Raw genomic sequence first — 27,861 nt, 5'->3', positions numbered from 1 at the left:
TGGCCTGTGTCGTTGACTCCAGTTGCATTTTTATTGTACACTATGTTATAAAATATTTAGCGTATTATACATTGTTATTAATGTCTAGTTCAACTAGAAGTAAATATTTTATGGAGCGCTCATTTATTTTATTCCGTTAATTTAAAATATGTAGATCTAATTACTTAGGTATCTAGTGCAACCGATTAGACACCAATGTTATTTCATATTACATAATGAAAGTGACATTTCGTATCGCAGATGGGTAGTGTAAAGGCACAATAAATTTACATTAGATAAAAATATTTAAGCAAAGACAATAAAAGCAAATTTATTTAAGATAATTTTAATGTTTACTGAAGTATGAAACGGTTTTCGGTAACTGTATAATGCTTGTGGCGCCATTGCTAACGAAATAAAAATGAAAATACTTTGCTAAGCCAGTACGATAACGTGGTGCCGTCGTGCCGCAGACGATAATTTAGCCAGTAATCACTTCAATTATCTTATGAAATCAGGGTCGCAAGCGATAACTCACTAGTCACATCGGTCTTTGTCTTGATTGTCAAACTATTTTCAATTAACATAACAATTAGCGCGCTTATTTAAGCCGAATTTAGAAACCTTGGTTTCGGTAGTTTTTGTCTGGAAATTATTATTTATTGTTTATAAAATTGGTTGCTTTTGTATCTTACCGTTGAATGTGTCGTATGCTGTTGGCTGATATTCTTCCCGGAACGTGTCCTGCGCGTATGCCGCTATCAAAGAACTTTTGCCAACAGCTCCATCACCAACCAACACACACTTAATTTTTTGTTTCTTTCCACCTTTCACCTTCCTTTTGTCTCTTATTTGAAACATTCGATTTAAAGTTCGCCTGTTCTTCTTGTCCCGCACTGCCCAGTCGTTCACTTTATCACAACAGTTTAAGTCCTCTGAATCATCATCGCGTATCACAGTACGACCGTTCTCTTCGGTCACTTCGGAATAATCGTAATCATCGTCGTCTTTTCTGGGGATGGGGAACTGACTCGGACTGTGTATTCCGAAAACAAAAGGTCCGTCGCGTTCCGGAGGACGAGTGGCTATCCCATTTGCTGGAATCGGAGGTTTCGCATAATGCACTGTCGGAGCTCGGTATTGTGCTGTCGAGTATTCCGTGGGTTCGTGGTTATCGAACCTGAACACGAGCTCTGCTTCTCGTCTGTCCAAATTCAATTCGGGAGGAGTTACTTTGTCTTGAAAATAGCTGATTTTCTCTCGGGCACGTGACTCCTGCAGCCTCTTTTCAAGTTCGACATTCGATGGTTTCCTGTAATCGGTTCGATAATCGGGCAGGTTTCTCGGCGCCGGCAGAGGCCGGTGTGGGCCAATGTCGCGGGGCGGTACGCGCGGAACCACCACCGGAGGCTTTTGCGGTTCCGCCAACAGTGGTCGGCGTGCCGACAGATTTGTGTTCCTGTTGAACATAATGCCTTCCAGGCTAGGAGACATTTGTACTGTCACGAATGTCTACCAACTAAAAAATCACCGAAGCGTGCGTTTGCGCACATCACTCGTGTTTTATATTTCGTAGGATTGTTCGAAAGTTACGCGCGACTCTAAACTAGCGCTCCAACAGGGCGTGCTCTCACAGCGACGTTCGGAGCGCGACTGGCAAATGATTTTCAAACGAGCAAATTCAAACAATTCAACAAAAGATAGTTTTAGCCGGAGCCGCACCGAGCTAAGGCCCGACTTGCGAGCCGTGGAAATGACCTGTTGCTTCTGTTACCTGTTCAGGTTCGAACGACCGTTCTGCAAGCGAGCAGCTGCTGCTTGAACAAAGAGCGTCGCATGTCCCGGCGGTCACATTCGAACCCATTCAACAAAACGGACGATGAATGAGCATTAGCCTCGCCACGACGTGTTCTGTTTACACAATTTTCATTGTTTATTTATAAAGTGCGCTATGATATAAATGAAGTAGCAAGACATCATTAATTTTCATACCTTCATTCATGGAGGCACCCACCGAGATATGCCTGATTCAGTGCATTAAATTAAGTTTAATTTCAAGTCAACCAGTATTCGGGTGCGGACATAGACATAAGACATAACAGTATTATTCGATTGGATTCATACTAAAAATTATTGTTTCTCATAAAATGGACACAGAACACGTTACAAAATGAATTGTTTTTAAATTCTATAACCTAAATATAAAATAGGTAATCGTGTCTCGCAGAACTGTTCATAAAATATGATTTGTTAACATTTTTAGTTTCAAATTATTAAATTAATAATTTATAATTAAAATTGATACAAATTGCGTCAGTATTTCTAATTTGCTAGGCATAATACTTCATGAATAACTTTAAGTGAAATTTCAGAGGTAGGTAGGTACCTCAGTTGAAAACCAATAAAAAAATCCCTGGCAGTAGGGAGTACTATAGAACCGCAGGTAGCACCGTCTTGCCCATTTCTACCGCGAAATTGTCGTATTCCGGTTTATGGTTTCCGATTGAAGCTTCGACCTTATTTCTCAATTGTGGCGCCATTCACGTTGTGAGGTCTATGGGTTTCGGCAGGGACGTCTTAAACTAGACTGGGGCCCTTGGGCACACAAGAATTTCAGGCCCTTTTGGAAAGTAAAAAAAGCGAATAATAATAACATTTTTTTATTGAGTATGACCATTTATCATAGGTAATCTAATACAGTATGATATAATAATATTAATTATATTAGAATGCTGCTGGTTTTTTGGTTACGATTACGATAATGGTTTCTTTCGGGATTTCTGTTGAGCAAAATATTCCATTATATCTTTAAAGTCAATTTTTTGAAGGATATCACTTTCTATACCCATAATTGACAAACTACTCAGCCGTTCTTGTAACATTGTTGTTCGCAATTCATTTTTTATTTTCTTAAGCTGCGAAAATGACCGCTCTCGACTACAATTGGTAACCAAATTGTCGGTTCTTCGGGGCCCCCTGAGAATGGGGGCCCTGGGCACGGACCCGTGTGCCCTTATGGTAAAGACGGTATTGGGCTTCGGTAACCATTTTATAACAAGGGGGCCGTGATCCCGTTCGTCCATCCAAGCTGAAGTAATATAAGTATAATTAATCAATGTAACATAGCAAAAATACACAAAGTATAATAAAATAACTTTATTACTTGACTTTAGTGGAAGTTTAAAATAAATAACCGTTTAAAAATCAAAAAAACAAGAGAAAATTTATTATATCTTTAACTTCAGTTACAAAACTGTGGTTTCTTGGTTTTTTAAAGTACCTATTCTTTGTTTTAGCTTTTAGTCTTTAAAGACAATAATTTCATAGTAAATAGAAACTATCTAGCTATCGTACCTATATCAGGAGGGTAGAAGGGACGTAAGGCGTAGGTAGTTCTAGCCTTAGTATGTGGCACAAGACACAATCGTGTTTTCAACGTTAATCCTGAGGATCAGGCATAGAGTTACTATACAACTACTTATTAACTCCATGGGATCAGGATGATCGGACAATTTTAAATTATTAAATTATCATCGGTTCTTGATCAGTGAGCCAAGTTTCAAATCAATACCACATTTTGAAGGGGTGAAAATCACGTTCAAAGATTCCATTATATACCTACATACCAAACCAAGCCAAAAAGATGGTATAATTTTCAAGGTTATAAAAAACTATTTCACAGTGTTGCAAAGCAATAAATCACATTGACTTACTGTTCGAAAGTTATGAACGATAACAGTAAGAAGAATCACCTCATTGTATTTAAAATTTTTGCTCAAGGAGACGATTAAGGTGGCGCTTTAGTAGCAAGTGGAAAGATTTTTTTTGGTAGGTAGCGGGCTTGGCTCTGCCCCTGGCATTGCTGAAGTCCATGAGCGACGGTAACCACTCACCATCAGATGGGTCAATAAATAAAAATAAGATTTTACAATTAGCACTATAATCTATTATGAGTAGTAATAAACGTACATAATAGAGGAAATTTTAAATACTGCATATTTTTTATCTACACAAATCACGAAAAAAATATGTTTATTTTTAACCCAGCTGAAGCACTCTACCACTACTACCACATCATTTTAGCGAGATCGAGTAAGAAACCTAATACTCAAAAAACAAATTTTTGATAATTTATTGAGATTACAATTAACGATTTGAAGAAATTTGTAATTTTATTTCATTTTCCTACAATTCTGTTCTTTCATGAATACTAAAAGGTTAATAAGCCAATTACGTTTAAAAATGAAGATACACTTAAATTATTAACAAAATAAAACCGTTCTCACAACTCAGATCCTGACGTACCCGCCAAAAAATCTACCATTTTATCATAGACCTATATAGACTTCAGTGCATTTTATTTACTAAATCCTGTTTAATAGACACCAGTGAGAGGTCAATGTCATGAAAATATGTTCCATTTTCAACATAAAACATGTTAGGTAAACACTATTAATAAAATAGTAATTGTATGATGCGATCTCATAGTTCACATCATAGATAATATTTAAGTACACATTTTTCTATTTCATCTATGGCATGCACAGATTATACAAATATACGAAATTAACACAGCTGTACTCTGTAGCACACTTAAACACACGCGGTTAAATTAAATAAAAACCTATGACAATTTGAGTTTACAACAATTGGAAGTTTAAAAGTAATGAGCTATATATAGGCAGATAACACCTATTTCATCTATTAATTGACATATGGTGTTACTGTAAAAGTTAGTTTTTTATTATATATACATTCAGATATGGCAAAATTTAAACTTAGTAAGTACCTAATATACAAATAGTCCTTTTATGTTAAAACTGAGGTTCCAATGTGAATAACAATAAATTAACTGTATCTTCAATAAACGTATTGATAATTTGCATTTTTAAACCTTAAATCAGCTTCTAAATCCTTTCATTTAAGTTGAAAATTTATAAGGTTAAGTATCTTAGGTTATGTTTTGAAAATCGTGTATAATTAAACCTAAAATTTTCACTCAACTCTAATCAACAGAAAAACCTTCAAAACGTCAACCAGCACGTCTTCGATACAAAATAGAAAAAAAAGTGAAAGAGCATAATCGTAAGCAACGTAAAGAAGCTAAAAAGAATCCTAAATCTAAGAAAACCAAGCCAATTCAAATTCCGAATATATGTCCATTTAAAGAAGACATACTGAAGGAAGTTGAAGCTGTGAAAAAGCATAAAGAGGAAGAAAGACAAAAGAGAAAAGAACAAGCAAAATTAGACAAACAAAAAAAGTTAGAAGAAAAAAAGAATGAAAAAAGTGGCACCAACCTGAACACATTGGTAAGGTTCAATAATTCATGACACTGATTTCAAAACTAAGAGCTCTCAACCCATTAATCTGGTAATGTAGTATATTAGTAATGCGTTTTGGATTGAAGGGTGGGGCAGCTGTTGTTCTATATAAACTAATATTTCAAAATTCATGTCTCAAGATAGGCAGTGGCATTTACTTTGTAGATTTGTGATGTGTATGGACTCTGGTAACCACTTACTACCAGGTGAGCCATGAGCTCATCCACACATCTAAGCAAAAAAGATATTAATTTCAGGCTTCAAGTTTAAAGACCTTTATTCTTGTTAAGAATACAAAGTTTGCTTGCTTGAAAAAAATCTAATAGTATAGTCATTTCAGTAACAAAATTAATACACAAAATAACATTTGATTTATTTAAAATATTTGAACTAAATAGCATGTACTAAAGTGAAAGTGAGTCAACGAAATTACTAAAAAAATACACTGGTAGGGGAAGACACAGTACCAGTTGAGAACTAGCAAGGGCCAAGTTACAGATGACGAGTTAAGAAATTATTTTGAGCCAAAAAATTTATGCAATATGTTCATGAGATACTTATAGTGTGGAAATAATTTCAATATTTCAGTTGCTGTTTTGTAAATTACCACAATAAAGTTTTCATTGAAATTAAAACTTGGACCTTTCATTGTATATTCTTGAATTAAAAAAGTATCTGTTGTTAAATTTGAAATAAAATATATTGAACAATCAATTAAGAACTTATAAAACATATTTTCAGGTTACAAATGCGCAAGCTCGAGGAAAAGTGCATGAGGCCTTCAAAGGAGATAGTGAACCTTCTCAAGATGTTGAATTTGGAAAAGATAGGAAGCAGGAAAATTCACTCAAAACATATTACAGAGAATTTAAAAAAGTCATTTCTGAAGCTGAAGTAATACTTGAGATTGTTGATGCAAGGGATCCTTTAGGTACATAATTAAATTTTGAATTTTTTATATTGCTTAGATGGGTGGACGAGCTCACACCCCACCTTGTGTTAAATGGTTACCGGAGCCCATAGACATCTGTAACGTAAATGCGCCACCCACCTTGAGATATAAGTTCTAAGGTCTCAACTATAGTTACAACGGCTGCACCACCCTTCAAACCGAAACACATTACTGCGTCACGACAGGAATAGGCAGGGCGGCGGTACCTACCCGTGCGGACTCATAAGAAGTCCTACCACCAGTAATTACGCAAATTATAATTTTGCGGGTTTGATTTTTATTACACGATATTATCTCTTCACTGTGGAAGTCAATCGTGAACATTTGGTGTGTACGTATTTCATTAGAAAAATTGGTACCCGCCTGGGATTCGAACACCGATGCATCACTCAACAGGAATGCACCGGATTTCTTATCCTTTAGGGCCACGACGACTTCAATGCATCAAATGCATCAAATCAAGTTCCTGCAATATTATGAGTGACCCTCTATGGTCCCGGGAGTATAGCTTAACTTAACAATGTTTTCATATTCACAATTAGTTTTTCACACACTTCACTTGTCACATGTTTATTATATCTTTGTAAGATACATTTTCATTTAAATGCATTCAGAATAGAGTGAAACATTAGGTAGTTATAAGGTCCTATCACAAAATTTTTATCATCAATCTTTACTTAATAACAAAAATTAACTCAAACAGGAACACGGTGTATACAAGTAGAAGAGGCAGTGCGAGAATCAGGGAAACGTCTTGTATTAGTGCTCAATAAAGCAGATCTCGTCCCCCGGGACAACCTGACAGCATGGTTAAAGTATTTAAGACAGTCTGCACCAGCAGTTCCATTCAAGGCCTCTACTCAGGATCAACAACACAATCTTGGAAGGAGAAAGATGAAGCATATAGTCAAAGAGAAAGAAATGAAGGGTAATTCTCAATTTGATTTTCTCTGTGTTATGAAACTAATTATGAACGAGATTGAAATATTAACAATGTTATCTTATTCTTTTTTACTACTAATAACTATTCTCGTTTGCTAATCCCTGGACGTCAATCTCCAAGAAGTGTTGACATCAGGCATATCCAATGTCACTCGATTGACTGTTAACCAGTAGTTAAACTAAATGTAGAAATGAAAAGTTATAAAGAACAGAATACCAATTGCTCATGCCAAATCCACATTAGTGAATCGTGTTAAATATTTCTATTATTATTATTCTCTTGATTAATGGCAATCTGCCGATACTTTCAGCAGTTAAATATTTCTTTCTCAAATCAAAAAAAAATCAGAAATCTGATATACCTCAAAAATGGCACGCATAATAATTAATATAAAAATAATATCATAAATATGTTACATGACATTGTGTAAGTTTAAAGACTTTGTATTTATAGGCAGTGCTAGAATCTCAGATTTTCAGTATTATTAAATTTAAAGGGTTTAAAATAAATAAATAAATACTTCCAGGTTCAGCATGTGTTGGTGCAGAGTTACTAATGAGTCTTTTAGGCAACTATTGTCGAAATAAAGGCATTAAAACATCAATCACAGTTGGTGTCGTGGGACTCCCAAATGTCGGAAAGAGCTCTATAATCAATAGTTTGAATCGGTCCAAAGCTTGTAATGTGGGTAGCACTCCTGGAGTAACTAAGTAAGAGTGACAATTTACTTAATTTTATTTATAATATAGGTTGAATATTCAAGGTCTTAGAATGCACAAGCTATCGTTACTACTGTATTACTACATTGGGACCTTACAATAATTTAAACTTACACTTACCTGCCCAGACTAGCATACCTTGCAGTCTAGGTCTGATTTCTGGTCACAGTACCTTTGTGAAAGTGATTACGTATTTGGGATTCGAATGTACTGGTTCTTGTCTCGTGCGTTTCCAGCACACAAGAGATCTTTAACCTAGATTTGTTGAATGTGGAATGATTAAGTTTTTTTTTAAGTTTTTTTTATTGTTTAGATGGTTGGACGAGCTCACAGCTCACCTGGTATTAAGTGGTTACTGGAGCCCATAGACATCTACAACGTAAATGCGCCACCCACCTTGTGGCCACAAGAGGTCCTACCACTAGTAATAACGCAAATTATAATTTTGCATTTTTATTACACGATGTTATACCTTTACCGTGGAAGTCAATCGTGAACATTTGTTTAGTTCGTATTTCATTAGAAAAATTGGTACCCGCCTGAGATTCGAACACCGGTGCATCGCTCAACACGAATGCACCGGACGTCTTATCCGTTAGGCCACGACGACTTCAAATAGTTATAAAATAGTTGTCAAATAATCTCTGGCCCAATGCCTAAAAAAAATTGTAATTTTACACAGGCAAATGCAAACTGTCCAACTAGATTCAAAGATCAAAATCCTGGACAGTCCTGGTATAGTATTCCAATCAGGCCCGGAGAGTGATTCAACGGTAGCACTCAAGAATGCTATCCGCGTTGGCAGCCTAAAAGACCCAGTCACACCGGCTACAGCTATCCTACAGAGGGCTAACAAGCAAACCTTACAAGATTTGTATAGAATACCAGACTTCAGTACACCTCAGGTGAGTGAAATTCGTAATGTCGTAAGTTCGTTAGTCATAAATATATAAAAGCATTTTGTACGGTTTCAGTGATGATTTATTATTCACGTGCTATCTGGAATGAACTCCAATCCTCAGTATTCTCTGAGAGTTCTATGATATTAATTTTATCAGCATCAGGGAGCATCTTAGTCATTTAGTTGCCTGTGAGTGATTGTGATTAATTGGACTGCTAGTTCATCAAACTTTTTAAATAATATTAAATAAAATATGTAGGTATTTATTTAAGAATTAAGCTAACCTGTTAACATGCTAAAGTGTTTTTGTTTCAATAGGAATTCTTTGCGCAACTAGCACAACGAATGGGAAGGTTCAAAAAAGGTGGAGTTCCAGACCAAGAAGCAGCTTCTAGAATATTGCTCAATGACTGGAACATTGGTAAAGTATGTATTAATTTTATTCATACTAAATTAAAAATATAAATAAAGTAGATGATCACACTTATGGTTGTGTTTGAAGGGTGGGGAAACCGCTCTACTATAGAACTGAGATATAGAACCCTCGTCACAAGGTTTACACAAGATTTCACAAGGTTTTAAATTATGTATCCTTACTCCAATAATGTAACGCAAGGTGTAAAAAAATTACCTAAAATATTCTGTAAATCGCGTGCGCTGCGAAAACTATTGACGATAGAATAAAGTAATCTATACTAATATTATAAACAGGAAAGATTTGTTTGTTTGTTTGTATTGAATAGGCTCCGAACAGATTTTAAAAATTCTTTCACTGTTTCGAACCTACACTATTCCCGAGTGACATAGGCTATATTCTTTTTTTTTTAATTAGGGATCCTTACTAAGACTCCAATAATGTAACGCAAGGTGTAAAAAAATTACCTAAAATATTCTTTACATCGTTCTTTACATCTAATAAAATAATGCACTACGACTTTGTAGAACACATTATTATTTACAGAAAGCGTAGCGCCAGCATATGTCTGACTATTATAGTTATGCCACAATAAGTGTTCATTTATTTGAAAAAAAGAAAACAACGTCAAATATCGTTTTTTATAATTTATAATAGCAAGATTTTTTATAATTGTGGGTTAACTGGTGGCCCGGAGGCCTTTCCAGTTTCCAAGCCTCCTCCTCAGCCAGTACAAGGAAGCTCTGACTCAATAAACTCAATGGCTTTTGTTTTGTATGTATGATCTTTATACGAAAATTAGAAAGATAATAATATAAAAATAATAAAAAAATATATAAAAACAAATATTATTTAAATGAAAATAAAGTTTAATATTTTTTTTCATTTAAACTATCTTTATAATTTTCTACTTTTAGAGACCGCAAATATAAGGGTTAATGTGTGTGTATTATAATTTTTTATTTTTAAATTTTGGTTAAAGACCCGAGCGAAGCCGGTGCGGGCCGCTAGTATAATTACAAGTGAAGACATGAGTGAATGAAGGGGTTATAAGTAGCATTTTTAAGATTAGTGAGTTTTTACATTGAATGAAGGTGATATATGCCTATAAACCATATTAGACCTTAAAATTCCGGGTTTAAAGGCTATTTTTAGAAATTGCATGTGATGAAAGAGTTATGTACGAAGCTAAAGTACAAGTAACAAAAGTTTGTTGCTCGTTTTCTCAAAATTAACAAAATGTATCATATCCCCTTCATACAGTCGTGTCTTCACTACATAGTATAAAACAAAGTCGCTTTCTCTGTCCCTATATCTGTCTGTCCCTATGTATGCTTAAATCTTTAAAACTACGCAACGGATTTTGATACGGTTTTTTTTAATAGATAGAGTGATTGAAGAGGAAGGTTTATATGTATAATAACATCCATTAAATAGTGGAGAAATCAATAATAAATTACAGTTTCCGAAGCGAAGCGAGGGCGGGTCGCTAGTCAATTATAATCCACCTAATATGTAAATTTGTTGAAATAACAGGTACGCTATTTCACGGAGCCTCCCGAGACAGCAGACGCTGATATACACGTGGACGCCCAAATCGTGGCTTCCATCGCGAAGGAGTTCGACATCAACTCCTTCGAGGCCATGGAGACTGACATTGTTAACTCACTAAACACGGATTCCACTAAAATTGAACCTATAAAGGTAAGGGCTTATAAAGTGAAACCTTCATAAGTCACTATTATTTGAATGTGGATTAAAAGGAAGAGCGACACTAAAAACAGACAATTAAATATTTCTTTAATAATTTAAAATTAAAATAGTTTTTTAACGTTCTCGATAGCGTAAAAGTTTACTCAAATTTGTATGGAGTTGGAACGTTTGCCTACGCTTGCCGCTAAGGGCGCTGTTCCAAATTTGAGTAAACTTTTACGTTATCGAGAACGTTAAAAAACTCGCATTAAGCACACTGTGCGTAATACCTATTCGATCGTGATGAATATTGTATATTGTACAAACAATAAAAGGCGATATGAATTTTGCAATTTTTCACGCTCCACATCTCCTGTATACACGTTTCGTGCATAATAATAGGTATAAACAGGTGTTCAAACTGGCATGTGTGTCTTATCGTTAATTATTGTTATTGGTAACTAGTTTTATGTTATAGCAAATCTTGTTTGAATTAACTGAACAGGTGTGCTGCATAAACGCAGTAGTGTATGCACTTGGAGTAAAGTCCACACCATCGGTGCGGTACCGGTCGATGTAGACTTGGTAGCTGTACTAAAGATTCGAGTTGGGAATTAAATATTGCAATGAGATATCGAATCTTCAGTCTGTAGTATTATTTACATTAATTATGTAAGATATGTCTGGAGTTTTGATAAATATAACATAAGGCGCGTTTACGAGCGGCAACTGCGTAATACAAAAAAATTCAAGCACTGGTCACCGTCACTGAGTTTGTCGTCGGATCTTTTCAGTGGGTCGCGGTTCCGATCCGATGGTAGATTCTGCGAAGCCCTGCTCTTGCTAGGGCCAGTGTTAGTAAATTCTCTCAGGTTGAGTAAGAGAGCTAATCTATCAGTCCGGGCGTATCTTGAATAGCTTCTTAGGCTACCAGTGAATAGATAGAAAAAAAAATCTCACTCGCGACTATTGAGCACCGTCATCCTAATCAGAGGCGGATTATCTGTAAGGCAAACTAGGCACGTACCTAGGGACGTGTAGTTACAAGGGGCGCGCGAACTTAGAATTTTTTAAATAAATAAAGAAAATAATATATCGACGATTAAGAAGTAAATGCTGACCTATAATCTAAATCTATAAATATTGCGGGTTTGTTTGTATTTCATTTACGCATTAGCGTAAGTACAAGGGTCCTGGTCTACTAAAGTCTAGGGTTTGATGATACAACGTCATCGTAATTGCAAAAACAACTAGTTAAAATTTATAGTATTATGATGGCCATTTATAGCCGGTACAGGGGCGCCGATAAAGTGATTGCCTAGGGCGCTCTGGACCTTTAATCCGCCACTGATCCTAACCTTATATCGGATTATTTGATCAAAACTGCCACTTCACAGATCACGAGCACGGGTCCAGTCGCGGCGGTGTTACCGGACCATATGCAAGTCGACGAGGAAGATTCCAGCATGCTGCCTAAAGCCTTGAACATACGGAACAGACTCGACAAGACGGGCAAGTCCCAGGAGAAGACGAAGGCGGACCCGGAGATGCTTCTAGAAGGGAACCTCAAACAGAATAAACTGAGGAAAATGCAATTCAAAAAGGACAAGAAGAAGAAGGCGAGGTCCGACAAGCAGGCCGTCGACCTGGCGGGCGTCTTGGAGAACGTTACATTGACTAAATACCCGAAAGAAGACGCAATAACCACGGACGACTACGATTTCAAAGAAGAATTCTCACTGTAGATCACTTAGTACTCACCATTGGGATATGTTAATCTTCAATCAATCTCCGATACATTTTTTACACCAGTAACCACTTAACACCAGGTGGGCTGCGAGCTCGTCCACCCAATTAAGAAAAAAAAAACATGTCATAATTTAAAATACTTCATACCCGTATTAAGGTCAATGGCGATCTCTAATCGCGCACGAAATTATAAATAGGAATTATTGCAATTAATGTGCCTCTATTTGCCTAAACATTCTGCTCAGTAATCGTGAAGGTCTATTTAAAAAAAAAAAAAATTTAATAGGATAAGGTTTACCATACATTTCGTAGGTTCTTCAAGATATTATTCCCCAGCGTTTAAAAGATAAAGATTCTTATAGATATGTATTTTTTTAAACATCGAACATGTACATCTGTGACCCTGGGAACTTTTGTTCTTCGAATCAACAGAAATTGTAAATAAAGTCGATATTTCAATCATCAATGGATACGTAATTATTTTTGTGAAAAAACCCACGTATTTATTGTTCGCCAATTCGTGGGCCTTATCTGTTAAATAATGTATACAGCACGACAATTGTGTGAAGTGGAAATGTTAATTAAAACGCAATGAAACTGAACATAAAATGGTTTTATTTTTACGTAATTAACGTTTTATCTTTCTAAATGCCTTACTTGTTGCCATTATTAATGTTAAATTTACTTTAGTTACTATACACTCAATACATTTAAGGTGTATTGACTTTACGAAATAACTAATATGAGTCGACTATTATCAAAGGCGGCAATCTGACTTTTGGACAATGATTGGTAAATCAGAAAAACGAATTATTGACTTTGTATTCCATTGGCAGTCACAAAACTCTTCGGAACGACATCTTAGATAAATAACAGGTTAACTATTAACCTTTATTTAATGCAGGTTTTGAACCGTATTCTTTGAAGGAGACGATTATATTCAAATAAATCTGTATTGACATATCAATAAATTTTTTTTGTCCAAATGTACAGATTGCCGCCTTTGATAATAGACGACTCATATACATGATAGATTCCCACGCCATTACGGAACCTCTCGATCCATTAACGGTGCTCTTAGGTACCACAAGCACCGGTCACCGTCCTCGTCGAACCCGTCGCTGGCGACGAAGGGCGCGACGAGCGAATTAACCTATAGACACAGCCCACTGAGTTTCTCGCCGGATCTTCTCAGTGGGTCGCGTTTCCGATCCGGTGGTAGATTTTGCAAAACACTGCTCTTGCTAGGGCCAGTGTAAGCAACACTCCGGTTTGAGCCTCGTGAGCTCGTCTACACGTTAGGATGAAGCTGAAATAGCCTCTCAAAGCTCTCAGGATAGATAGGAAAAAAAAAATAGATTTCTGGTTTCGAACCTGGAACAACTACTGAGAAATATGGGCAGGGATACTGATAGTTCTAGATACCTTTATAATTTTTATAGATGACGCTCGAATAGTGAAAGACTTCATTATCAAACGGAAAGTAATTGCTGGAGCCCATAACAACAGAACATGAATATCGTCACCCACCTTAAGATGTTAAGTTGAAGTCGCTATTGTATTCTGTAGCTCATTAAAACCGAAACCCAGGACTGGTTTGCGGCAGATGTAGGCTAGACGAAGGTGTCTAACTGTGTGAGCTTGGTGATAAGATAATCCCACCACAAGAAATTACGAAACTTTATTAATTTCGTTACTGAAGTTAAGTCGTCGTGGCCTAAAAGATAAGACGTCCGGTGCATTCGTATCTAGCGATGCACCGGGGTTCGAATCCCGCCGGCGCGGTGGGTACCAATTTTTTCAATTACGTACTTAACAAATTTTCACTGTAAAAAATGTTACTGAACCATGATTTCGATTGACTTGAAACTTGGCATCCATGTAGAAAATACATGTACTTAATGGATAGGCTAAATAATATTTATATGAGTGTTGGACTCCCTACACCAGTTGCGGGGGCGTTAATGATGAGAATGTTTGTGGGGATGAGAAATAATAATGTTAATTTTAAATACCTAGCGAAGCGAGCGGGTACGACTAGTCGTGTTATAAAAATCAAACCTGAAAAATAGTAATTTGCGTAATTTCCGGTGGTAGGACGTTTTGTGAGCGTGGTTGGACGTCTGTGGACCGATAGAAGTGCAACTTCTTCTATCGGTCCACTGTTAGATATAGGCCTCCCCCAAGCTTCGCCACAAAGACCGGTCCTGCGCTGCTTGCATTCAGCGGATCCCCGCGAACCTCAAGAGTTGTCGGTCCATCTTGTGGGAGGTCGCCACTCAAGAACTTTCCGGCACCAACGGCCATCCGTTTTCCGAGCAATGTGCCCTGCCCACTGCCACATCAACGTCGCAATCCTTTGGTAAGTTTGCACGGGTAGAAATAGGCAGTATTTGTATTACAAATACTGCCTATTTCTACCGCGAAGCAGTGTGAGTATTGGTTTGAAGGGCGGGATAGTCGTTCTATAATTAGTTTAGTTACTCTGGCGACGCTAGTTGCCGCTTAATAAACGTGGGCTTTGACTCGTGCTTGAACTAGTCTAATCATCTACCCAAATAAGAACATACCCAGTTAAAGGATTTCAATTTCGCCTCCATTCGGTGTCTTTATTCTGAAAGATAATTAGTATTTTTAATGGATTACCTATAAGCTCAACTACTATTCAGTACACGATTTGCAGTTTTGTGTCTTAATGTGGACATTACTTTGATTATATTCAAAGGGACATTATTTAGAATATTTAGAATAATTTAGATATCGAGTATCGACATTCGAAAGCATCGACACGTATTTAGATATCTTACATCCCGTTTTGTCTAAAACATAGATAATATTAGTATCTCTTTCTAATGTCATGTGCAATTCTGATTGGTGGTTTGCTTATGAACAAGAGATTGACACTCCAGCAGAATATTCTGGCAAAATAAGTTATCATTTAAATGTTTGAAAACAGGTGTAAAAATATATTTGAACTATTTGTTTGATTCTCATTAATAGTGGTTATAAAAAATTGAGCTATATTTGTAGATTATTAAATTTATATTGTCGTATAGGTTCATAGCTTTGCTTTGGAATTTAATTTTAAATTTTCCCGCTATCACCAGCAGCACTTTCATGAAGTGTGTTCATTATTTATTGGTCAATGTTGAGCCTATAGGAACGTTCCATCTGTCTGTCGTCGTAATTACGTTTACATTAAATTGTTTTAATGTTTTGTCACGCTTACACTCGTATACTCAAACGTCCCAAAATTTATACCTGTTTCTAGTTCAGTACACGTAATAGCATTACGTGGGATAGTCTTTCTTTTTTACTCTTAAGTAAATTGCTGGAATGAAACAGAGACAGTGAATTCAAGCAGGTCGCAAGCCGGTCGAAGTAATAATAGTGCATTCGCCAAATATTGAAATTATTCGTGGCCTGTCTTTTGTTGAAGAAGGTGGTACTGTGAATCGAAAATGAAAGCTGTTGTACTGGTCGTTGTCAGCTTGCTGGCATTATCTTCGATAAATTGTGATGTATTCTTTGAGGAGAAGTTTCCTGATGGTAAGTAAACTACATACATCAAAAACACTGCTTTAATTGAAGTGCCGGTGCGCCGCGTGTATTGATTTAGCAGCCATCGGATGCCGGTTTATTGTGCTAATAAGAATCGTTTACTTCTAGATTCGTGGGAAAGCAATTGGGTGTACAGTGAGCACCCAGGAAAAGAATTTGGAAAGTTTAAATTGACTGCTGGAAAGTTCTTCAGCGACCCAGAGGATGACAAAGGTAAGTTCTAAAAGTACCTTCTTAGTTGTCCTTAGTGCAGGGGTCTATGTGACAGTACATCATGAATGTAACCCTAAGTTGGACGACGAACCAGTTTCATTTACAAAAAATTGAACTCTTGCTTAAATTCACCAAACCGCACTTAACACGTCATGGTTGCTATAAATGTATTGCAACATGTTGAGTTCAATGAACTATGACTGAAAGGTAGCGATGTGAAAATAAAATTCTTACAATACTCCTCCTAATAGCGAGATTGTTTCAGGTTTGAAAACCTCTGAAGATGCGAGGTTCTATGCTCTCTCCCGTAAGTTCAAACCGTTCAGTAATGAGGGTAAACCCTTGGTCGTCCAGTTCACTGTCAAACATGAACAAGACATTGACTGTGGAGGCGGATACCTCAAGGTCTTTGACTGCAAACTGGAGCAGAAGGACATGCACGGAGAGACTCCATATGAGATTATGTTCGGCCCTGACATCTGTGGTCCAGGAACCAAGAAGGTGAGAAATAAACATTAATTACAACTTCTTCTTTCTATACGTTATTGCTGGTTAGAATGTGTTTAGTAAATAGACTACAGAGTTTCATTAGACTACAGAGACTGATAAAATGTAATCGAATGAGGGATTAGATTTTGACAAAATATACTGTAATATAAGTATTTTGTAGTATTTGTGTAGTACATTAAAAATAATATAAATATTATAAACAAATTATTTGGGTAGATAAAATTTCATAACTCCTAATGAATGGAATTGAGTTCCTGGTGAGAAAGGCTTTCATTTGTTGATTTGAAGTCAAATTAAATATGTATTAATTTTGATAATTTAACCATAATTGTGTTTATATTCTTTGATCGTGGCAGTTATAGTAAATAACATTAGCATGTACTAATGTAATAAGTACATACATACATACTTGAAAAGTTTTTTTTTAAATCTAAATTGATAAGGGTTATTAAGGATGTAATTTTAAGCTTTTTAAGCAATGAAATAAATTAGCGTATTTAAAATGTTTTTGTTCATGTGTTATCATTATTAACACTTTTTAAAACAAAGTTGTATGCTGAAAATTTTTATTATTAAAAAAAAAAGTTGTATGCTGGAAATTTTTATTAAGTAAATTATTTAAATAAAATATGCACAGGATTTATAATAGTTGCTCAAATTAAGTAATTACTGATTTTATAGGTTGTTGTTACAAGCAAACAATGTATATGTACAAACATTCCTCATCTCTCTTATCAATTCATGTATCACTGCTAAAGCGATAATTTCGATTTAGGGAGTACAATAGCCTCTGTCTACTTCTACTCTAGTAACTTTCATTATAATAAAGATATTGATCCCATAACAAAAAATAATAATTTCATTCTGTTACAGGTACACGTAATCTTCAGTTACAAGGGTAAGAACCACCTCATCAAAAAAGATATCCGCTGCAAAGATGATGTCTACACACATTTGTACACTCTGATTGTGAAACCCGACAACACCTATGAAGTCCTCATTGACAATGAGAAAGTTGAATCTGGCGACCTAGAGGCCGATTGGGACTTCCTTCCGCCCAAGAAAATCAAGGTGAGTTATCATGTAGCAGGATTTTTTTTTTGTGTGCCCTTAAAATTTACTGGCTCATGATAATTTACTGATAAAAATTGAATTATCTGACTCACTTGTAATTAAAGTTGACTACGTTTTTTTAACTCCTACATAAAAATATTTTGGCTCAAAAAGCTAAAGTTTTAATATGCATATGCCAAAACTTTAATGCCTTTAGCTTTAAATATTTAGAAAAGATGAATTTTTACACATATAAATTAAATCTGAAATATTCAACTTGTTCTCTGCTTGTGCCTGTGATACAGTATGGTGTCTTAATAATCATTTAAAACCGCCAAAGCTGTGAGTGGATTAACAGTAATTTAAAAATAAATTTCAAACACTGCAACAATTTTATGCTAAATTTTGAAACATTTCTACAGGACCCTGAAGCCAAGAAACCAGAAGACTGGGATGACAAGCCCACTATTCCAGACCCCGAAGACAAGAAGCCTGAGGATTGGGACAAACCTGAACACATTCCAGACCCAGATGCCACCAAACCTGAAGACTGGGATGATGAGATGGACGGAGAATGGGAGCCACCTATGATTGACAACCCAGACTACAAGGGCGTTTGGGCACCAAAACAGGTAATTTTATGCACTGATCGATTCTGTATGTGGAATATTATAATAGGGTAACTATTTTAGGCGCTGAATAGACTAAAATTATTGTGTAATTATTTAAGATTAAATATTATAAATAGATAAAGTGCTAAGTGATAATTCTATTTTTCGTCATTATCAAAATGGTGCCCTGCATTATTTTCTGATAGATGCAGGTGATAGTCAAACTATATATCGACGCTTGAAAGACAAACGTGACTAAGCGACAATAACTGCTTGATACATAAATGATAGGCAATAACCGTATTCGATACGCAAAAAAATTTATATATTTCTAGGTCTATTAAAATTCAATCCTACAGCTAGATTCGTTAAAATATATATTTTTTCACGTATTTCAACTTTAAATTAGTCTACTGTAAAGTTCAGGCATTGTCGCTTAGTCACGTTTGCCTTTCAAGCGTCGATATGTATGTATAAAACTCACGTCGCCATAGTACTGCTAATTGGAAATTGAACAGGTCTTTGAACTAGTGTTTGTTGACATGTACAGATACAGTTACGTGAGAATTACTTGTGTACAAATACGCCAATGTGTTAAAGAGATCTCAAAGTTAAATGCACCTGAGATCTCTGGGTGGTTTTGGTTAATCTTAATATCTAAATATGAAAATCGTCATCACACTTAGAATAGCTCTGCCGATTTGACCATTTTCTTTTGCATGGTGTTCATAATTAATTGTCAGAAATTTTTTTATGATTTTTACGGAAAGCCAAGCGTCATTCACTATTTAAATACACGTACGGTACTACGGTACTTACTAATTAATCCTGGAATATTCCAGAAACTTTCATATTAGTGTCGAGTACAATCAAAATACAACAAAAAGATACAAAATTGAATACCACTTTTAAAAAAACCTAGCAATTTAAATTTAATAAATAAGTGTCTCTACTCTAGATAGCTAATTTTTCTATAAATACTGGAATTTAATTATTTTCAGATTGATAACCCAGCTTACAAAGGCCCATGGGTCCATCCCGAAATCGACAACCCAGAGTACACTCCTGATTCAAACCTGTACAAGCGCGACGAAATCTGCGCTGTCGGTCTCGATTTGTGGCAAGTCAAGTCCGGTACCATCTTTGACGACTTCCTTATTACTGACGACCCGGCCGCCGCCAAAGAGAGGGGAGAGGTCATCAAGAAAAGGCAGGAGGGAGAAAAGAAAATGAAGAGCGAACAAGACGAGGCCGAGAGGGAGAAGGAGAAGGCGGAAAAGCCTGACGATGAGGAAGATGATGAGGACCTCGACGATGAGACTGGAGACGCAGCGCCTGTGGTCAGTACTCTAATATAAATAAATATGCAATTTAGAAAAGGGGGGCACATCTCTGAAAATGTAAAATGTTCAGGAATTGAAAAAAAATTATTATTTTCTAAAGCAGTGTAAAATTTAAAATATTAACTTTTGAGGTATATTTTAGCGTTAATTAGCAATTGGAAATTACTGGAATTATAAATGTATATGAAAAAACGTATTTGACAAAATATACGACATAAAATATGCTCTTTTCGAAATTGCATATTCAAATATTGATTTTAAGAATATAAAAGAATCAACAAATTTAAAACATTCTGAATCACTTTTCTTATTGTTTTTTTTCTTTCAGGAGGAACACGATGAGCTGTAGGCTGTTGTGATTAATTAGTGAGTGCCAAGACATTAAGTACCTCGGGGTACGTAGTGTGCGTGCGTGGAGAATTCTTTTTTTAAAACCTCTCGTTGCGCAATCTTCTACAATTCCAATACTATTGTCATTTGTTTTTAGCACTGTGCGTGTGTTTGGCTCGAATTTTACCGATTCGTAGGGACATGTTGTGTGTAAGTAAATATGTGTCCGTTGTTTCGTACTGATGTCCGTGTAGATGGGGATTACGCTCAGAATTGATGTATGTAATTATTTAATGTTTTGTTATCGGTCTGGCACCGTGTGCTGGGACGTGAATGTAAAGTTTTACTGTACAATAACATTCGATGTAGTAGCCCTAATGTTTTGTATGATTGTGATTGTTATTGTACAGTAAATCTGTTTCTCATTTTAAGTTGTGAAATGAGTCAATAAAATGAATTAAAATTAACTGGGTTTTTATCTTTTATTGAGTAATTAAAGTGTACTTAAAAATAGATTTTATAAAACTGCACAAAAAATGGACTAGCTGGGAGGTACGTGGTTTGCAATACTGAGAGCATTTTTTTATTTGGTAACAAAAATACGTATTTCAGTAAAAATTTATAAGCTACGAATAAAGATTGATCGATGAAATAACGATCGTGATAAATTATCAAAACATATTAAACAGGTAAGCTATAAAATTGATGTAACTGGAAATGAAAGTATCGAACATATTCCTCGACTGCTCTGGAGCTTCTTGCATTTCCCAGCCGGATGAGCTCCAAGGGGCCGTCACTGGTAAATAATTGAAAACTAATTTTCAAGTTAAATTTTAAAACCTATAGAAGTGATTGAAAAATTGTTTTAAGGTTTTAGGAATGGTTCGCTTCCACCTAGAATATGAATGTAAAGAAATAGAAAGAGAAGCATAGTATTTTCTTATTGCTTAGATGAAATGATATCACGTGAGTGCCGCCCCCTCTTTTAAACATGAGGTCATAGTACCAATTGTGTCCCACGTTTCAACTGACTGCTTCGCGACAGAAATTAGTCGGTGGTGGTCTTTTTTTCCTACCTAAGCTGGATAGCCTTGAGAGGCTATGTCAGCGCAACCGGGAGAGTAGGTGAGCTCACGGGGCTTAAATCAGGAGTGTTGCTAACACTAGCCCTAGCATGAACAGTGCTTCGCAGAATCTACCACCAAATCGGAAACGCGACCCACTGAGAAGATCCGGCGAGAAACTCAGTGGGCTGGTTCACTGTATGTATGAGCGCGCAATCGAAAGCGTTAACTGCACACTAACAAATTCTATTCATTGCGTGCAGTAATGAATGCACCTTGCACCCCGTTCGTTGGAAGCAAATATAAACAATTCGGCTGAAAGTTATTTGAGTTTAAATGAATGCTTTAATAATTTATTTATAACAATGGCAATTAAATATAGTATATTACAATTTGGTGACGCCTAAAAATGACACTACAAATGATATTCAAGGGTTGATTTTACAATTCACAAAAAAATATTATATGTAACAATTAGAAATTACATTTGTATGAATAAAGGAATAGTTTTTTATGATTTATTAATGTAATGTCCGATGATTGAAAAATTAGTCCTAACAGTTTACATTCTGGAGTCCTGGAATTTTGTTTTCTTTTTGTACCCAAACCTTCAGACCTTCAATTAAAAGAGTAACGAAGCTGCAAGCAATATTAAATTATTAGTAATTAGAAAAAGCCAAATAATACGAATTGAATTAACGCTAAATAGGAATTAATAAATTAAATAAAAACGTATTACATAATTTGGTAAAGCAAGCAATATTTATCTTGAATGTGGATAACTTCTTAAAATGCAAGAGTCACTACAGTGTTTATGAAGTTGTCTTCTTTTTTATGTATAGCAATTGATTTCCTGCGACGCCATTGTTGCCAGTGATATGAGGCGAAATTAAATGAAGTTGATTAATTTGAGACTCCTGATGAATTAGGATGAAATTAAATGAAATGAGATGAAATGGTATGGAATAAAGTCTCAGTAAAATAGTGGTTATTTACTGAAACTTTTCAGTGGATTTTTTGGAAGAACTACGTCCTGCATCTCTTTCTTTTTCTTATGTGTTTAATAAATTCTTATTAATATGAATAAACGGTAAATTAATATGATTATTAATATAACATTAACTCCAATACTTACACCAATTTTGTACAACTGTAAGAAAAAAAAACTCGGTAAGAAAAATAATATTAGTTTATCATATTACATATAGTTTAACTTAAAGGCTGACGGTCCTGATAGTGCCCTGACGGTTGCGCCATGGGATTCCCACTTCGGGCAAACATCCGTGTGATGAGCAGGTTCGTTTGCTGTCTGTCTGGGTGTTTATTAACTATAATATATCGACGCTTGAAAGGCAAACGTGACTAAGCGACAATAACTGCTTTGTACATAAATGATAGACAATAACCATATTCGATGCGCAAAAAATATATATTTCTAGGTCTATTAAAATCATTTCAATCCTACAGCTAGATTCCTTAAAATAGAATTTTTTTCAGGTATTTCAACTTTAAATTAGTCTACTGTAAAGTTCACGCATTGTCGCTTAGTCACGTTTGCCTGTCAAGAGTCGATATGTATATATTTATACGTATATAAGTACCCTTAGTTTCTGGTACTCATAGCACAGGGAATCCTAATTTGGATAACGAGCGTGGATTGTGTGATTTGTTCCCAGCTATCTATTATTTATTATGACTACACAGGCTGTCGGCAATATACATTTATACTTTATTTTATTTCTTCTGCTGAACTGATGAACCCTGCCCAATTTCTGTTAAGTCGTTAGCTCACAGTCATCACAAAGCGAATCACTACTACCGCCATTGAGAAACGAGGTCGATATTCAAGCTGTTTTGCATAATGGAACACTGTCTCGCAACAGAAATAGAATGCATGGTGGTAACCACCCACTGTGCGCCCGTATTACCAGTAATTGAAAACGATTCCATTTTATAAACGTTTATCCCTTATCGTGAAAGTCATTTTTGAACATCAAATACGTATTGGTCCCTACAGGATATGAGGCTTGGCATAGTCACATCGGTCGATATGAAAACACCGCGCGTCTTCCTCACTATGGGTCATAGATGTAACTATAGGTTTAATTGTACATATCCAACTTAATTCCAAAGTTGTAACAAACACCTTGTTCTTTGGACGGTTATTTGTACTCTATATAATCTTATTACGCATAGTGTTTTGTGCGATTGATTCAGGAATCATTGATTAAGGAATTAATTTAGGAGTAATCACGTAGCATCATTTCATTTCATGGTCATCTTTACCAGTCTCTAAAAGGTTACTACTGGACATAAGCATCACTCAAAACACTGTCACCCACAATGCGACGTATCCTCAAATATAATATCAGTATGCTTAGTGCGTGTTTTTTAACGTTTTCGATAGCGTAAAAGTTAACTCAAATTTGTATGGAGTTGGAACAGCGCCCCTAGCGGCAAAGGAAGGGAGCCACACAGATGGCTTGTTAAAAGACACGCTACATCTTAGAGCGAACTAACGTTTTTCCAATTTCTTCACTTTCTTCTCTTTTATCGGTTCAGCTTGTGTAGTCGGTTCTTCTGTTTTCGGAGCTTCAGTGGTTTGACGGCGTGGAAAGTGGTGGAAACTGAAGCAGGGCTCAGGCGCCGCAGTTACTGAAATCAAAGCAGTAAGCAATATCGGCGGATAGCGCCTGGGTTCTTATGAGAGCAAGATTACGTTTAATAATATGTACTTAATTAAAAATCATATAATAAATATTGCATATCTGTAAAACGAAGTAATCTTCAAGGCTGTTTCGGATAAATTTAAATGGTGTTGTTGTTGTTAATTCATTATTAATATTTTTTAATACGCTTTTATTACTTCAGACGTATGTAGGTATGTTATTATGTAACGGAATATTTGAACATGATTTTGACCCCCTTCAAATCGTTGAAACTACTTTACTTGAAATTTGGTATACTTATTAAGGACTGATGACAAATAATAATTAAAAAAAAATTGAAGAAATTGAAATTCAACTAAAAAATTAAAAATAAATAATAGTTTAAAAAAACTAACAAAATACTTTTATAGTAAATCCAATTAAAAAATAGAAAATATATTTTAATAAATTTGAATTAAAAATAGTAGAAGGGTTATTTTGATAATATATCCTGAAAAGCACCCCACGCTTTTTTTCAATAAAATCATTTTTTCTTACACTATTTTTAATTCAAATTAATTAAAATTTATTTTCTATTTTTAGTTGGATTTTCTATAAAAGCGTATTTTGTTAGTTTTTTAAACTATTATTTATTTAATGTTATAACCATTCCACCACATTTAGTATAACCGAACATATTCCCGCAGCCGTCGCCCGAAACGTGTCTTGTCGGATTCCACGGATCCACTGTCAGTGCTTTTAGACTCTTCAGGCGCTGATTAACGTCCTAACTGGAATATCCCCTAAGGGCAACCAGCTAATAGGTAGGGGAACAAGATAATAATAATAATAATAACCGATAAGTCATGAAAATTAAGGGATCTATCGATAATTTGACTATTTGACTTTTCTAGGTCTGGGTACTGGGTACTGGGTATAGCTGGGTCAAGCTAATCTAGAATGAGTAAGTACCTATACAACTATGCAATACTATGTGTACCTATGCAATACCTGTGTTGTAGTCTTGAATCAGCACCTGAAATTTAAATAATAATAAGAATAAACTTTAAGTCAATATCCATCTGTAACTTTTAAGAATTTGTTGTCTCTCCAAAGAAAATATATTGAGTTCATAAAGTCTCCGTTAAGTCTAAGTCGTCAAGTTTAACGTCTGAGTCTGCTACTGACAGACGGATCGGAAAAAATAGACAAAGTAAATTCCATCGCTGACTGAATTATAAATAAAACTCGTAACATATGAAATACACCAGAACGGGTGCTGAAAATCTAGATTATGAATAACTTCTTGGCTGTAGAACTTGAGACTGTGATCTGGATGAAGTGCCTGCCCCCAGGGTCACAGTGGAGTCCGATGTAAGAAAAGAGGCAACTCAATGAACATAATCGCCACAAGTGAATAAGCGCACTGGAAACCCACAAAATACACAATTCAATTAATATACTGCTATAAATCCGACTACCTTTGTCCATATCTTTAAATAGTTGATACACGTTATAAGGAATCCGTAGCTCTAACTTCAAGACAAAGCTGCTTGGATTATAAAGGTTGTTTTTTACATAATAGAATAAACAAATATTATTTGATGCAAATGGAACTTTATTTAAAGTATAAACACAAATTGAGATTGTGTTGTTCACACTTGATAATTTTTTTTTTACTACTTTGATGCGTTGACGACCTCACGGCCTACCTGGTGCTGAGTGATTACCAGAGTCCATTGACATTTACAACGTAAATATCGCATCCCACCTTGAGATAAGAGTTCAAGAGAGAGTGAGGTCTCAGTTTTAACAATAGAACGGCTGCCCCAACCTTCAAACTGAGACGCATTACTGCTTCATGGCAGAAATAGACAGAGTGCTGGTACCTACCCGTGCGGACTCACGAGACGTCCTACCATCAGTAAACTAAAACTAATTGAACCTAAAATTACGTCTAGTAATTACGATTATAATGTTAATCTTACCAGAAACACAACACCGAGCGCGACAAACAACTCACAATATTTCATCTTTAAATGGTATACACAAGTAATGTGTGTCGTTTGCCATCATACGTTTTATACTTTGTTTAAATACAATAAATTTGTAACGCCCTGTTATACGCGCATTTTAATGCTGTCACATGAAAGGATATACATCTATTTATCGAATTGACATTGGTTCTACTCGGCGTGAAAATTAACTCATTACACTATCATCCGTGAAGGTTGGTGTTTTTTAATACTAGAAAGGCGAATACATTTTATTTTTTTATATTGTATTATACGCGTGCAAATGACAACGCTCCTTTTGAGCCTTGAGAGGCTATTTCAGCGTAACCTTAACTAGTAGGTGAGCACATGGGGCTCAGACCTGACGATGTTGCTAACACGAACCCTAGCAAGAACCGTGCTTCGCAGAATCTACCACGGGATCGGAAACGCCACCCACTCACTGAGAAGATCCCTCGAGAAACGCAGTGTGCTGTATTTGAAGGTTAATTTACTCGTCGAACCCTTCGTCGCAAGCGACGGACAACGCTTCTTGAACTCACTTGCCGTAATTATGTCGATTTCTCTCTTCGATCTTCTTACTAAGGCGCCGGAACATTTAGTAGATTCTAGGAAGAACGAATCCGAAGATACTGAGAATAAGTCCTTTTCTGAAAGACCTATGATGACTAAAACATATATTAACAAACAAAAGAAGGCAAAGTTAAGCGATCCAAGCGCTTAGTAACAGAAATCGACATAATTACTTCAATAAGCCGCGTAGGGTATCGGTGATCTACATGGCAGTCAACGTGTTAAGTAATATAATAACTGATATATTAAAGATCAAGTATAGTAATATTTCGCCTTCTGGCCGCGCCGGTGGAGTCGTCAGTAGTTGGTTAGTAACGCTAACCACGTTATTTCCAATCCTCCCAATCCTCTAACGATGCTTTTAGGTACCTAAAACACCCTTCGGCGCGCACTGTGCGGTACCGTGGGTTTCGTGGAGTCGGAGTGGTGGGGCTCGATGGGGTTTAGTCGGTAGTCGGTTTTGCGGGGTAGCTCTTGGTGGCTGACGCCGTGCAGTGCCTCGCGCACCTTTCTCAAGGCGTAGTCTCCCGGCAGGAATTGGGAGAAGAGGAGGACCCTTCTTCTTCTCCCTGTTCTTCTCTGGAGGCGCCGGAGTCCGACATAACCCGGTCTCTTACCCCCCTCGACCGGGTATCCGTAAATGGATTCCCCAGCGATAAAAAAAAAAAGGTACCTAAAGCACCGGTCACCGTTCTCGTCGAACCCGTCCCTTGCGACGAAGGGTTAGGCGAGTAAATTAACCCACAGGCACAACTAGCTCACTGAGTTTCTTGCCGGATTTTCTCAGTGGATCGCGCTTCGGATCCGGTGGTAGATTCTGCGAAGCCAAGTGTGCTTAGTGCGAGTTTCATAACGTTCTCGATAGCGTAAAAGTTAACCATATTTTGTATGCAGTTGGAACAGCGCCCCTAGCGACAAATGTACGCAAACGATCCCATTCCGGACTAAGCACACTGCTCTTGCTAGGGCTAGTGCTAGCATCGTCTCAGGTTAGAGCCCCGTGAGCTCATCTATTCGTTCGGTCACGATGGCATAACCTCCTCAGGCTACCAGCATAGGTAGGGAAAAAAGTGACCCTAACTGATTTCCGATCGGAGTCAGCATTGTTGTGAAATTTGGAATTAAGTGTCAATCAGCGTAGTTGTGCTTGTCTTTTATTCAAGCTCATAGATATTACAACGTAAATGGCACCATCCACCTTGAGACACGAGTTATAAGTCTCAGAACACGTCCCACCATTCAGTGGTACGTATGATTACTTCGCGG

At 36.3% G+C, this 27,861-nt stretch overlaps 4 protein-coding genes and 1 long non-coding RNA gene across 6 annotated transcripts in view; 2 read left to right on the top strand and 3 right to left on the bottom strand.

Annotated features, from left to right (window-relative positions):
* LOC101746732 (uncharacterized) overlaps nt 1-1,891 on the bottom strand; it is a 48,085-nt gene extending 46,194 nt beyond the window's left edge. Inside the window, exon 1 of the mRNA XM_038018871.2 lies at nt 675-1,891. Coding sequence (XP_037874799.1) covers nt 675-1,473 — 799 coding nt within the window. The 5' untranslated portion in view covers nt 1,474-1,891. The remainder of the gene's footprint in view (nt 1-674) is intronic.
* A 732-nt stretch (nt 1,892-2,623) lies between these two features.
* Nucleotides 2,624-3,766, bottom strand: LOC134200946 (uncharacterized). Its single transcript, XR_009976074.1, has 2 exons — nt 3,334-3,766; nt 2,624-3,067 (listed from the first exon to the last, which is right to left on the bottom strand). It is a non-coding gene; the product is annotated as an uncharacterized LOC134200946 (long non-coding RNA).
* Nucleotides 3,767-4,473: 707 nt separating this feature from the next.
* On the top strand, nt 4,474-13,283 carry LOC101736688 (guanine nucleotide-binding protein-like 3 homolog). Its single transcript, XM_004931946.5, has 9 exons — nt 4,474-4,760; nt 4,996-5,291; nt 6,045-6,234; nt 6,959-7,183; nt 7,725-7,908; nt 8,600-8,822; nt 9,137-9,244; nt 10,770-10,937; nt 12,323-13,283. The coding sequence occupies exons 1-9, from the start codon at nt 4,742-4,744 to the stop codon at nt 12,668-12,670; spliced, it is 1,761 nt and encodes a 586-aa protein (XP_004932003.1). The 5' UTR covers nt 4,474-4,741; the 3' UTR covers nt 12,671-13,283.
* A 2,841-nt stretch (nt 13,284-16,124) lies between these two features.
* Crt (calreticulin) lies at nt 16,125-20,760 on the top strand. Its single transcript, NM_001043610.1, is given in 7 exon segments — nt 16,125-16,223; nt 16,344-16,448; nt 16,714-16,949; nt 17,832-18,029; nt 18,434-18,643; nt 19,624-19,962; nt 20,294-20,760. Coding segments are annotated over 7 exon segments (1,197 nt in total). The 5' UTR covers nt 16,125-16,135; the 3' UTR covers nt 20,315-20,760.
* On the bottom strand, nt 20,759-26,194 carry LOC101736821 (uncharacterized). 2 transcript variants are annotated; one of them, XM_004931947.4, is made up of 5 exons: nt 25,996-26,166; nt 25,019-25,043; nt 23,880-24,014; nt 22,495-22,509; nt 20,759-21,091 (listed from the first exon to the last, which is right to left on the bottom strand). In XM_004931947.4, exons 1-5 carry the CDS (start codon nt 26,038-26,040, stop codon nt 20,967-20,969), a joined length of 345 nt encoding a protein of 114 aa, XP_004932004.1. In that variant the 5' UTR covers nt 26,041-26,166; the 3' UTR covers nt 20,759-20,966. The 2 variants fall into 2 exon arrangements, with proteins under 2 accessions (XP_004932004.1, XP_012550759.1); XM_012695305.3 differs by lacking the exon at nt 20,759-21,091 and adding an exon at nt 21,682-21,998 and having other exon boundaries at nt 25,996-26,194.
* Nucleotides 26,195-27,861: the final 1,667 nt, after the last annotated feature.

The sequence above is a fragment of the Bombyx mori genome, chromosome 22 (genome assembly GCF_030269925.1).
Source record: "Bombyx mori chromosome 22, ASM3026992v2".
NCBI classification, from domain to species: domain Eukaryota; kingdom Metazoa; phylum Arthropoda; class Insecta; order Lepidoptera; family Bombycidae; genus Bombyx; species Bombyx mori.
Note: the sequence above shows the minus strand (reverse complement) of the source record. Positions and strands in the feature narration are given on the sequence as shown.

What these genes read in the sequence shown, in the direction of transcription:
- LOC101736688 (XM_004931946.5), top strand. An exon ending in CAGACTTCAGTACACCTCAG is followed by an intron (nt 8,823 to 9,136) that starts GTGAGTGAAATT and finishes TTGTTTCAATAG; the next exon opens with GAATTCTTTGCGCAACTAGC. An exon ending in CTAAAATTGAACCTATAAAG is followed by an intron (nt 10,938 to 12,322) that starts GTAAGGGCTTAT and finishes GCCACTTCACAG; the next exon opens with ATCACGAGCACGGGTCCAGT.
- LOC101736821 (XM_004931947.4), bottom strand. Translation starts at nt 26,040, where the DNA reads ATGAAATATTGTGAGTTGTTTGTCGCGCTCGGTGTTGTGTTTCTG. An exon ending in CGCTCGGTGTTGTGTTTCTG is followed by an intron (nt 25,044 to 25,995) that starts GTAAGATTAACA and finishes TTTAAATTTCAG; the next exon opens with GTGCTGATTCAAGACTACAA. An exon ending in GATTCAAGACTACAACACAG is followed by an intron (nt 24,015 to 25,018) that starts GTATTGCATAGG and finishes CTTTGATTTCAG; the next exon opens with TAACTGCGGCGCCTGAGCCC.